This window comes from Numenius arquata, chromosome 21 (genome assembly GCF_964106895.1).
Source record: "Numenius arquata chromosome 21, bNumArq3.hap1.1, whole genome shotgun sequence".
Taxonomy (NCBI): Eukaryota; Metazoa; Chordata; class Aves; order Charadriiformes; family Scolopacidae; genus Numenius; species Numenius arquata.
The window spans coordinates 2,033,154-2,045,128 of record NC_133596.1 but is presented as its reverse complement, the minus strand read 5'-3'; the positions used below and the strand labels follow the sequence as shown (position 1 = coordinate 2,045,128).

Sequence of the window (11,975 nt, the reverse complement as noted above, 5' to 3'; positions counted from 1 at the left end):
GGGGCAGGGCTGTAGGGCAAGGTCTGGTAGCAGCAGCCCCCAAAATTCCCCCCCCCCCCAAAGCTGAGACACCCTCTTGTTGGCCCAGCAGTCGGCCATCAGTCTATAGGTACGGATCTAACCCGCTCCAGGACCTGCCACCACCTCCTGCCACCCTGCAGGGGACAGGCAGCCCCGCCGGCCCCCCCCTCTGCCGAGCACTGGATACACCGCTCCCCTCACAGAAACCTCGCTCCCTTTGCATTTATTTATAGCAGGAGGCTGGATTTTACTCAAAACATGAAAACAGGATTCAGCGGCAGCCCAATAATTATTTCAAGTGTGGTCATTTTTATTGCCATGAATAAAAAATAAAGCTGCTCTTCTGAAGTGAGCGTCTACAGTTTCCCCGGGTTCTATACGAGTGAGGGCCTTGATTTAGGATTGTACAATAGAAAAGTAAACCAGAACAATAAATCCCATCCACACAGTTCTTGTAAAAAGCTATCTATTTCAGTTTTGACCGTATAAAAAAAAAACACAAATCCAACAACAAGAGAAACTCGACAGGGAATATACAAGCTATGTGTGGAATTTAAACAAATTTTACCAATTTCAAGTGATCTGGGTAAGGGTTTAATAGTCGGCAGTACAGCCAAAATTCAAATCTTTCCAATGCCAAATTTTCCTTCCTCCCCAAAGAAGAGGGGCAGGGGGGGCGGCGGAAAAAAGCTGTAGAGCGAGACGGCGCAGCCGTTGCAGCCTGCGAGAGGGCGGCTCGGCTTGTCAAGCTGCTTCAACGCTTTCCCACTGCGGGGCTGGCACCGGTGAAAAGAAAGTCAGTACGACTTCTGTAAACCAAGGATTTTTGCCAGGGCACGAATCCCACCGTCTCCTCGTCGGCTTCACTGGATCTCCCCCATGTACAGTCTTTTGTCACTGGATGCGGAGAGTACTGCGGGAGAGAGGGGGAACAGGGAGGGGTATGAAAATGAACAGTTTGAGACCTCCACTAACGACCCAGCGTTTGAATTGAACCGCTCATTTCGCTTGCTGTAAGTGATCTAGAAAGCCAAATTTCATTTTGCTCCCCCCCCCCCCAAAAAAAAAACACTTCACGGAACGACTGCTCTGACACTTAATTGCGCGCTGTGCGTCGTGGCTGCCATTCTCCCGTCCCAAGGCGGGCATAATGGCGTGCTGCCTGCCAGGGCTCAGCACGTCAACGGTAGAGAGAGGCGTATAAACAGGCTGTTAACGCTCTCAAGCATCCTGAAGCGTTATTTTCATGGCAAGGAGCGTTCAGATGGCTGCCGCCGGGACTGCACGCCGCTAGAGGGCACAGGCTGGCCAGGAAAACCTCGCTGGGATCGTATTATTTTATCAGAACAGGCAAAATGCAGCTGGCACCCACCTACAACGAGCCAGTGAGCCACCGTCGCTCAGAAAAGGCTCTTGAGGGGATTTAAGACACAAGTGCCACAAGAATGACCCAGAAGCGCTGCTCTTGACACTGCCAATGGTGTCATTTGAGTCCAGGGGAGATTCGGGGGATTTCTAAGTGAACTCGCAGCCTGGTGTCTGTCACCTCACTGCGTTTGGGCTCCCCAAGCACCCTCCCGAGCAGATGAGCATCGCGGAGCGGGTGCAGCCATTTACAAGATTAACGTTGCCAGAAATCAATTGCATAACTCGCGTGCAACGCCTGGATGGGTTTTTAATTTTTATTTTAAGCCAAGTGATTGATTCACAAAGAGGAGCTCAGCAGAACACAATTGCAACCGATCCGCTCCAAGCCAGGGAGGAGACCAGAGACCGTTCTGCTCGCCCAGCACAGGCTCCGGTCTGAAGATAGGGCCATGAATAACCAAGGAACAAACCCATAACTCTGTGCCCTGCAGCAGAGACTGTCACCCGCGGCACAACCCAGCTCTTGGCTTCACTTTGGGGTTGACTCTGTCAATTTTTGGCTGGAGCGAGGCAGCGACCGGGCTGATGGTGCACGTGTTTCCATAGAAACAAAGAGCACCCCACGGTGCTGCCTGGGCCACACACTGCGCCAAGAAACCAACAGGAAATCTGTTCTCGGCTGATGCACGGTGGTTACAATCATTCTGAAAAAGCCACCACGAGCATCGTCTCACCCAGCGCTGATACGCTGGATGCCATATGCCGGACACCAATGGGGACAAAACCTGCTGCACAACGAGCTGCCTTTCCTTCCTATTTTGGGTAAGTGAGGAGATCCCAGGCTGGGGACACTCCCAGGTGGGCACTGTCCCCCTCTGATCCCCAAATCATAGAATCATAGAGTGGTTCGGGTTGGAAGGGACCTTAAAGACTATCCAGTGCCACCCCCTGCCCTGGGCAGGGACATCTCCCAACAGACCAGGTTGCTCCAAGCCCCCTCCAACCTGGCCTTGAACCCCTACTGGGATGGGTATTATCCCTGGTGTCCAAACCAAGGCACCCCAAAACCTTTTTGCATGGCCCTGGGGACATCTGGACAAGCCCTCGGCAGCAGCAGCAAAGCCACGGCTCGCAGCCACCCACAGGTGACCACTAGCCCGGACCTATAGCCACCCTGCTGCTATCCGGGTGTCCCCCCAGGTCTCCACCTGGGCAGGACACAGCAGAGCCCCCACACTCAGCCCAGCACCCCAGGGCACCCCTAGCCCAACTCCCCTCTGTGGCAGAGCAGCAGGCAGGAGTCTGCTGCCCCTAAATTTGTCTCTGATACTCGGAGCTCTGGGCCACAGGGAATTTTGGGGCTGTTTCCCAGAGGATCAGCCGTTCGGCCAGCCCTGAAACTATTGCCCTGGCTGACTTGAGGTGGGGGGGACTTACTGATGGGTTCCTCGGGATGGAAAGCCAGTTCGTTCACCGACCCAGCGTGGCCTGGCAGCTTGTACAAAATCCTCCTGGATGTGGTGTCCCACACGTAGACAAACCTACAAGAGAGTCATTATGAGCACGGGCGTTTGAGAAGGGAAAGCAGCTGCCCCGCCCCCCCCCCCGCCCAATGGCCGATTCCTGCAGCGGTTCAACACCCGGGCCGAAACAGATGCTGCTTTTAGTGAGGATAAACAAGGAGCTTCTCAGGAGCAAAATGCTGCACTGCCCGATCCAGAAGAGCAGTCTGAGCAGGTAGGACCAACATGTCAAAAGCCCCACAGCACAGCAGCCCCACTTCACCTCTCATGAAATGGGATTTGGAGATGGATTTAAAAGCCTGCGGCCGTGGAGACCCTCAATACAGCAGCAACACAGCGGGCTAAGGGAGAAAATTAGTGTTGGGAGTGGGGTTCTCACCCACACAAATACCTGCCTGCAAGCCCGGTGGCCACCCTTGTTTTGGGCTGGCAGACAGTGAGGAGGAGCCCAGGTGCTCGCCCAGCCCCTGTGACAGTGTAATCCCTCACAGCCAACAGCTTTATATATGGATTTCTTCCTGCTGTGCCACTGAAGTCATAATCCACCTCCCAGCATTAATTAGAGGGCCGATCAGATTGCACTGAGCCCTTTGATGAACCTCTGCAGGCCTCACCGCGGGCTCTCACCGCTGCCGGGTCCTGCCTGGGCACCGCACCTCGGCTGAAGGGCCAGAAGCCACCGGCAACCTTCAGGCAGGAGGTCAGAAAGAAACTGCCGGCACCAGGCACGGACCAGCTTTCAGATTACTCTTATAAATGGTCACAGAGAGTGGGGGAAACGCTGCCTCGCTATAAATCACCCAAGATCACTGCTCATCCCCCATGGGCGTCGATCACTACCTGCATGGAGGGGTGGCTGCACACAAGCTCCACCAGGAAGCAGAACGATGCTTTGACCTGGGTTATGGCGAGCACCCGAACGACTGGGTGGGATTTTTTTTAATATATCAAAAAATGAGAAGACCCCTGAGCAATATCCTATAACCCAGGCAAGGCGATGCTGCCCCCCACCTGCGCAGGAACGCTGCATCCCTCCCTTCCAAACGCACGAAATGGCACGTTGCAAGGTTCACAGCTCTGCAAAACCAATTGGTGGCTCGGTTCTGGACTACGCTCACTCTGCCTTCAGTCTTTAGGAGGTGACTGGCAGCTAAAATGAAATCTGCCGGGGCAGAAAAAGGAAGCAGCAGGGCAGGAATGGGCTGGGTTTGGCGTGAAGGGCAGCTCTGCTGCCCACATGCCCCAGGGGCATCGCTATGGCTATTTACAGGGGACTGCAGAGGGTGAGGGCACGGGGGACAGCCCATAAAACACACGTAAAATCAATTTACTGCACTCCAGCCCTCCAAAGGAAGGTTGCTGCAAATGCCACTGTGCATCCCCATGTTCTCGCCCACACAAACTCAAACATGCTGGGGGTCCAGCAGCCCCACACACAGCCCAAGCGCTGAACACCAAGGCTGGACCGTCTCAGGTTTACGCAACGCTACCAACAATGGGGTCCTCAGCTTCTCCTCTTCCTTTCCGTTTGCCAGGGCTTTGCAGACTGGACGAAGAACAACATTTGCTTCTACAATTAGCCTGTATTTCAGTTGAAATAGAACTGAGCTTCTTTTCCCCCCAAAAAAGCACTGAATTATTTATACCGCTTGCTCACAATCCAGGACACTGGATACCAACCCGGGGCAGACCCGCTTTGTTAGGACCGTTCATTTTCAGGCTGGTGCTATCCTTCGGCTTATTTTCTTTAAACACATAAGTGGGAAAAATTCAAACCTGCAACTTAAGTCATGAATGTTACTTAAAGCAGTATTTCTTCAAGCACAACTGCTTATCTAGCAGGCAAGAACTGTATCGAATGCTTTCTCAAAGGACTCTGCTGTTCTGTTTTTAATTTGGTATTTCAAAGCAGGTGAGCACTTGAAGTAGTTGATTTTACTATAACCTGAAAGGCTTGACAGCAAAAAAAATACTCGGGTAATTGCTCCTCCAACATATACACACACTCCACATAATGCAGAGAGTAATCATTGGGGAACTGTTTTGTACTCAGACAAATGAAACATTTGTTTAATCAAAAAAAATTAAATAATAATTTAAACGCTCAAAAGCTTTGAGCGGCTTTGTCTAACCTGCCCCGGGGTCTGGCTGCGTGCCCTTCCCCACCAGTGTCACACCAAAGCTGCTGTCAGAGCACAGAGCTGTATCAGCACCTGCAGAACCAACCTAATGGCCTGGCCAAGACGGGCCTGAAACTGGCCCGAGACTTCCAGCCACACTTCGCCACCGAGGGGACCAGCCACAGCCTTGGCGTTCCCCCAGTGCCGGTACCGCCCTGTAGGACTGGAAAGGAGAGTCACGTCTCAGACACTGGCTGGGACAGCTGGCCCCACTATATCTGGACAGCGAGAGCTAAAGTTCTCCCTATCCTCTATCAGAAACTCATTAATTTGCTGATTACTACTGCTGCACGCCCTGGACTCTGGCCTGCAGGAATTCCTGTCTCGATGTCACTGAGAGTGCGTCTGGATTTGCTCCAGCGGAGGTCGGTATCTTTCACGGTGACCTTCAGGGTCTGGCACAGACCCTCTGCTGGCTTCCTCCCTCTGCTCGTTCTACTCCTCAGTTGTCTTAGTTTATAGAATATCTCATTTAGAAGTCCAATATGTGCTAATTTAGTCAGCTCTTCACTTCTTCTTACTCATTAATTACAGTAAGACTCAAGAATGATCCTCGGTACACCACTGGTGTCTCCTACAAGCCACCACACAGCAATTTAAGTGGTATTTGTGGTCTTTACCAGTATAACCCCCCACCACACACACACCCCCAGATCCCCTGCTTCTCGAGGACTCTCACCAGCATCTGCTGATGTGACTGCAGGGACCGAGCCCACGGCAGCCACTCTCTTGTCATCTGCTGGTCCTAGTGTGGGAGCCGGTGGTTGAACATAAGCTATAATGCATATCTATAGACAGCCTTTGACAATAATAATATGATTTTACAAGTATATGGTGCTCCTCCACTGACACATCGTAAAGGCAGAGAGCGAAGGGGTTTATTTGGGTCTTTACACCTCCCCGCACAACTCTGGAGTCTTCGTCTTCATTTTAGACGTGATCAAGCTCATTTCAGGAGTAAACAGTCCCCAAACCATTTGGGATTGATTGAACAGAGAAATGCAGTGAGAACTCACCTGTCGGCCGATCCCCCCGCGATTTTACTCCCATCTGGGGACCAAGAGCACCTCAGAAGATTCTAAAATAAAAGAAAGTGCACAGATCCATTTCCAAGGAAAGATTGAGTTTTTCCCTTCCACTTGAATTAAAATCACCATGAGACTTTAAATATCATGAGCACCGCTTTAATGATCTCCCTTCAGAAGTGGAGATGGTAATTACAGATTTTATTTCATTGCTGGAAACATCCAGTGCCTTGTTATTGTACACAAAGTAGATAGTAAATGTAGAAAATACTTAATTTACAGCTAATTATAGCTGAACCGAGCAAAGAAATCTTGTTACTGCGGCTTTAATTGGAATCCCACTTTGTGCATTAATCTTTCTTTGAATTCTTATTAAAGCCTTTCTGGTTTAAACTTGAACTTAAAAAACAATTTACAGAAAAGTTAATAGCAGCAGCATTTTACAAACAATCATGTTTTAGTCTGCAGCACGCTCACCTTTTCAAAATTATGGACGTTCCCCTGGAAAATCTTTACACATCTCTCTTTAGGGGCAAACGGTCGCACATCCCAGATGCGAACTGCAAGAGAGAGCTCACAGTAATTAGCTGGAGACGGCAGAGGCAGGGGGGGCAAGGTCAGCTTCTGGCAACGTTTCCTTTCCTGAGACATGCTGCTAACGAGCAAAGACCCGGTCATGCTCCTTCTTCTCTTTATGCTTAGCTTTCCTCAGAAGCAGAAGGAAACCAGCAGCTTTCCCCTGCAGAAAGCTTTGATGTCAAAGGTCAAATGCAGAAATTTATAATTACACCAAGACCACTGCCAACAGGAGGGGAAAAATCCCAAACAACTGTTACACAAACGAGCCACCATCTCCTTACACGAGCATTTGCTTTATTCTAACACACTCCCTGATCACGCTCCCAATCAGACCAGCTTTGCCAAGCACCCCCAGGCGGGAGACGGGCGGTTTGGAAACCGGGCTGTCACTCCCCACCCGCAGGGAAACGGCCCAACCGCCCCGACGAGAGCCAGGCCGCGACGGCACTCAACTGTGCACGTAATGCGTGCCATCGCTCCTGTCCTCGCTGCCCTTCGGGAGACGTGACAAACCCTTCCAATGCAGCTGCTCCCTCCCTGCAAAGGACGTGACTGTCACCGGCATAACAAGAATTCAAGCTTTATCTCTGGAGCCAACGTCCCTTCAGCCGATCCCCACGTCTGGCTCTTGTTTTCCTACGTCAAACAATTTGGGCTGTTCCTTCCTAAACATCACGCCAAGGTGGCGTGAGAGAGTGGCTCCCCGCAGCATTGGGTAGGACGTACCCATCCTGGGCTGCACAGGGAAGAGTGTGGCCAGTAGGTCGAGGGAGGTCATTCTCCCCCTCTCCTCTGTGCTGGTGAGGCCACAACTGGAATACTGCATCCAGTTCTGGGCTCCCCAATTCAAGAGGGATAGGGTACTGCTGGAGAGAGTCCAGCATCGGGCAACAAAGATGATGGAGGGATTGGAGCATCTCCCTTATAAGGAAAGGCTCAAAGAGCTGGGACTCTTTAGCCTGGAGAAGAGAAGGCTGAGGGGAGACCTTATTAATGCCTACAAGTATCTAAAGGGTGGGTTGAAGGAGGATGGAGCCAGACCCTTTTCAGTGGTTCCCAGTAACAGGACGAGGGGCAACGGGCACAAGCTGGAACACGGGAAGTTCCATTCAAATATGAGGAAAAACTTCTTTTGGGTGAGGGTGCCAGAGCCCTGGAACAGGTTGCCCAGGGAGGGTGTGGAGTCCCCTTCCCTGGAGATCTTCAAGCCCCTCCTGGATGCCGTCCGGAGTGATGTGCTCTGGGCAACCCTGCTTTAGCAGGGGAGTTGGACTAGATGATCTCTAGAGGTCCCTTCCAGCTCTGACAATTCCATGATTCCGTACCTGTGTTGTCCATCGCGTTGGAGAGCAGGTAGGAGCCTTCCGAGCTGAGGCTGAGGCCCGTCACTGAGTCCGCGTGGCCTCGCATGGTGTAAGTGAGCTTGTTCTGGCGCAGGTCCCACACCTTTCAGACACAACAGTGTGGTTTAACAAAAAGGCAGCCAAGACTGTTGGAACTGCTGCTTCCAACGCGATCAGTCATCTGATGACAGTGGCTTTCAATTTCTGTTGGTGGGGTCTGAACAGCTAAAATACAAGTCTAGAATTTTATTTACTTTGTAGGAAAAATGGAATTAGCCTCTTAGAAGATTTCTTACCACAGGCATCCAACCACCAAGGAGCGAAATATCAGCAGCCTCACGGATGCAGGAATCCCTCTCTACCCATCTATAGCTCCCCCGGCTCCCAAATTCCACTGACTGACAGCACAGGGCCAAAATCCCCAAATTTCACACTGTTCTCTCCCGAAGAGGGGCAGTGGGAACAGATCTCATGTGAGCGCTACGCTTAGCGATGGCTCTCTGGCAAGCACGTGCTCCCCACGCCTGAGAGTAATGCTGGAGCCCGAGGTTAAAGGACAGTAAGAGAGACTGAATCATACGGCTCTCAGGAGAATCTCAGTTACCAGCTGAATGAAACGCTGAGCTCGCTCTCAAATAAGAACTTTCCACACTAGCAGGTGACAAAATAAGTTGCAAACTGGAGCAGAGGGCAGAGAACGTGGATGTGTCGCCACATTCTCTTTAGTTTACCTCATATATGGCTCTAGAGCCTGCGCGAGAGGCACAGGCTGCCAGGAGAGGCAGCATTCCATATAGGCTCCAGCGGGTGACAGCAGCGCTGGGATGCCTGGCCAGGAATGCCAGGGCTGCCCAGGCTGTCACATGGCAAACAGCCCTGGACCACCTCCCACAGAGTTTATTGGCCCTGTATCAACAGCGAGGTCGGGCACGGCCGGTCCGCGTGGCTCTTGTGACTGTAAAATTAACAAACGGGCTTCCACATTTGTCCTTGACCAACGTGAGGTGTGACGGGATGGAAAAGGTGCGCAGAGTCGGAAAGGCACGCGGGGACATACGGGCATCCTACCTTAATGTCGTTGTCGATGCCTCCGGAGATGATCTGATCACTGGTGTCATTGAAAGTCACAGCCAAGACCTGGTACGTGTTCTGGAAGGTCTGGACGGCAGCTTTTTTCCTGATATCCCACAGCTGAAAGGACACGGCAGTTGTAAAAGTTGCACAAAGATACGCAACGATAAAGCTACAGGAGGCTGCACAGATGTTTGGCAGAGACTCAGAACACGCTCCTGAAATCCCCTCTTTTAGATCTCAGGAGATCTCTATAAAAAACATAATAAAAGCCTGGTGTGGTCGGAGGATGGGAGTGAGAGGGAGGGAAGAAGGGGCTGGTATGTGAGATTTCATTAACGGCTTGCCTTTCTCATGCTTTCTTAATGCAGTTCAGTGGGAAAAATACAACTGAGCAGTCGAATCTTCTTCATTCCCCCAAAGAATTACAGAAAAATAGAAGCAGTCAAATTTTATTTAAAATTTTTGATTTCTGAAATCAAAGTTATTAGATAATGAAATTAGAAGAGCAATGAAAGGCTGAATTTAGCCCACTTAAATGGGAAGACTCAAAAAATTCTTTCAAAGATCCCATCTTACTTTCGTCCCAGACTATCTCCTTACACAACATACTGACCTTCACGGTCCCATCATCGCTACCGGTACAGACCAGCTGGGGCCCTCGCCTCGCTGGGTAACAGGAGTTAACGAAGGAGGTATGGCCCTTCAGCCTCTTCACTCTCTCTCCAGTCTCACTATCCCACACGGCCACGGTTTTGTCTGTGGACGCGGAGAAGAGCATGCTGCGGAGAAGAAGCGCCGTGAGGTTCTGCATTTCCAAAACATTTCTCCCCTCCCACCTGTTTTACTCTCAAGTTCTGGGATCAAAGCTGGAAATATTCAGCAGGAACACGCCACGGAGAAGGACCTCCCCCATATACCAAGACAAAGGCAGCGTTTCAGAGCGGGCTGACTGGCAGTGGGGCAGCTGCTCTGGAGGCACTCCCATTAACACCCATTTCTAGCTACATATAAATTGGTTTTCTGCCTCCTCAAACACTATCTGGGATGAACCCAGGAAAGAAAGCTCAGTGGCAATAGCTCAAGGGCAATAGTAGAATTGCCTTTTAAATTAAGAAATATCTCATTTGCTTTCTTTCGCTCCCCAGCGTCTCCCAGATGACTGAGACTAACTTTCCACTGTTCCTCAACATTGAAATCAAGGGCGCTGGTGGGTCATGGGTGAGTCCAGATCCTTTTTCTTAATCTCAAGTAGGCACCAATCCTTACCCGTGAAAGCCACACTACAAGCATTCGCTGCACGTGGACTGAGCACGGGCACCGAGGTGCTCTGAGGGACTCGGGCCAGCACAAAGCACCTTCCTCAGAAAGAGCTGGGTCCGAAGCCGAAAGCCTCACACAGCCCTTACCTGCCATCGGTGTTATAGTGCAGCTCCATAACCGCCCCGCTGTGTCCCTTCAGGGTGGCATAGTTATCGCAGTCCCCGTAGACGTTCCACAGCACTGGGGGAAAGGAAGGGAGAGGTAAGTCCAGGAAACACAGAAACACCTCCCTGCTGTGGATGAGGCAACGCTCTGGGAATTCAATAAAACGAACTATGTCCCATCGCCACTGTCACCTCCAGTCTGGGATGACGTGTAACAATAAAGAAGTATCATGTGAGTCCCAGAAGGACAGACAGCTTTTACGCTTTCAGATCAAGCTAAATTTTTAATGAAAAGTAATGATCTTCACTTCAGCAAGTCAAAACATTACAAATTATATTTCTGCAGATTGCTGCAGTCCAACACAGACCGATGGTAACCTGCGTGAGGGATCTGGGAACACAGGGCTATGACCAGCAAGGTGCATTACCAGTCCCGTCTGAGGACCAGCAGGACAGTGACCTGCCAGAGGAGCTGGAAGAAGATTCTTCCTCCCCAATTTGTGAAGTGCCTCATGCTCAGGACCCAGCAAGGTGCGGGCCGAGACAAAACCCCATCACTGCACAATGGCCTGAAACTGTACGAGCCCCAGCCCTGGCTGGGCCAGTGGTGCCTGGTACTCACGGATGAGCCTGTCAAAGCCAGCAGAGGCGAGGGTGTTGCCGTTGGGGTGGAACTTGCAACAGTACACCTCTCCCTCGTGCCCCGAGAGTAGCATGATGGGGGCCTGCAGGGAGGAGCAGCGCGGTGGGCCCTGCGGGAGGCAACAAGAGCTGGGTGAGTGGATGCCATGGAGGGGAACAAAGGGCACAGCCAGCGTGACCCGCCCCCCCCCCCCCCCATCTCACAGGCCTTTTCCCCTCACCCTTTTACCCCCCTGGGGCTTCTTCCCCCCTCTAATCCCCTCATGGGCCTTCCCTCTGCCCCAAGCCCCGGCACCCCCTCACAGGCCTTCTCCCCTCACCCCACCGGCCTTCCCGCTCCCGCCACCTCCTCACGGGACTTCCGCCTCCACTCCAAACCACCCCATCCCTTCACGGGCCCTCCCCCGCGCCATACCGCCTGCAGCAGGGTCCCGGGGGGGGGCTGCCCCCCGCCGCCACCGCCGGCGCCCGGCGCCCCAGGCAGCTCATGGCGGGGCCGTTTGGCCGCTACGGGGACGAGCGGGAGGTCGGGGGCGGGGGCGGCCCCCGGGGCGGGGGCGGGCGCGGGGCCGGGGCCAGGGCCGGGGGCCGGACCGGGGCCGCCGCCGGGGCCGGGGCCGCCGCCGGGGACCTTCCGCTTGTGCTGCTCGATCATCGCCGCCGGCCGCGCGCGCCCGCCCGCTCCGCCCCGCCCTCCCGCTCCGCCATTGGCCAGCGGTCCCACCTCCCGCCGCGCTGACTGGTGGAGCGCGGCCGGATGGCCCGCCTTTCGCCGTCGTATTTCCGGCGCGCGAGT

At 52.8% G+C, this 11,975-nt stretch overlaps 1 protein-coding gene across 1 annotated transcript; it reads right to left on the bottom strand.

Moving 5' to 3' along the window:
- Positions 1 to 308: 308 nt before the first annotated feature.
- Positions 309 to 11,834, bottom strand: SNRNP40 (small nuclear ribonucleoprotein U5 subunit 40). The gene is made up of 11 exons (XM_074162020.1): positions 11,811 to 11,834; positions 11,595 to 11,714; positions 11,160 to 11,289; positions 10,520 to 10,613; positions 9,727 to 9,892; positions 9,108 to 9,230; positions 8,022 to 8,142; positions 6,595 to 6,677; positions 6,109 to 6,170; positions 2,827 to 2,930; positions 309 to 934 (listed from the first exon to the last, which is right to left on the bottom strand). The coding sequence occupies exons 1-11, from the start codon at positions 11,832 to 11,834 to the stop codon at positions 885 to 887; spliced, it is 1,077 nt and encodes a 358-aa protein (XP_074018121.1). The 3' UTR covers positions 309 to 884.
- Positions 11,835 to 11,975: the final 141 nt, after the last annotated feature.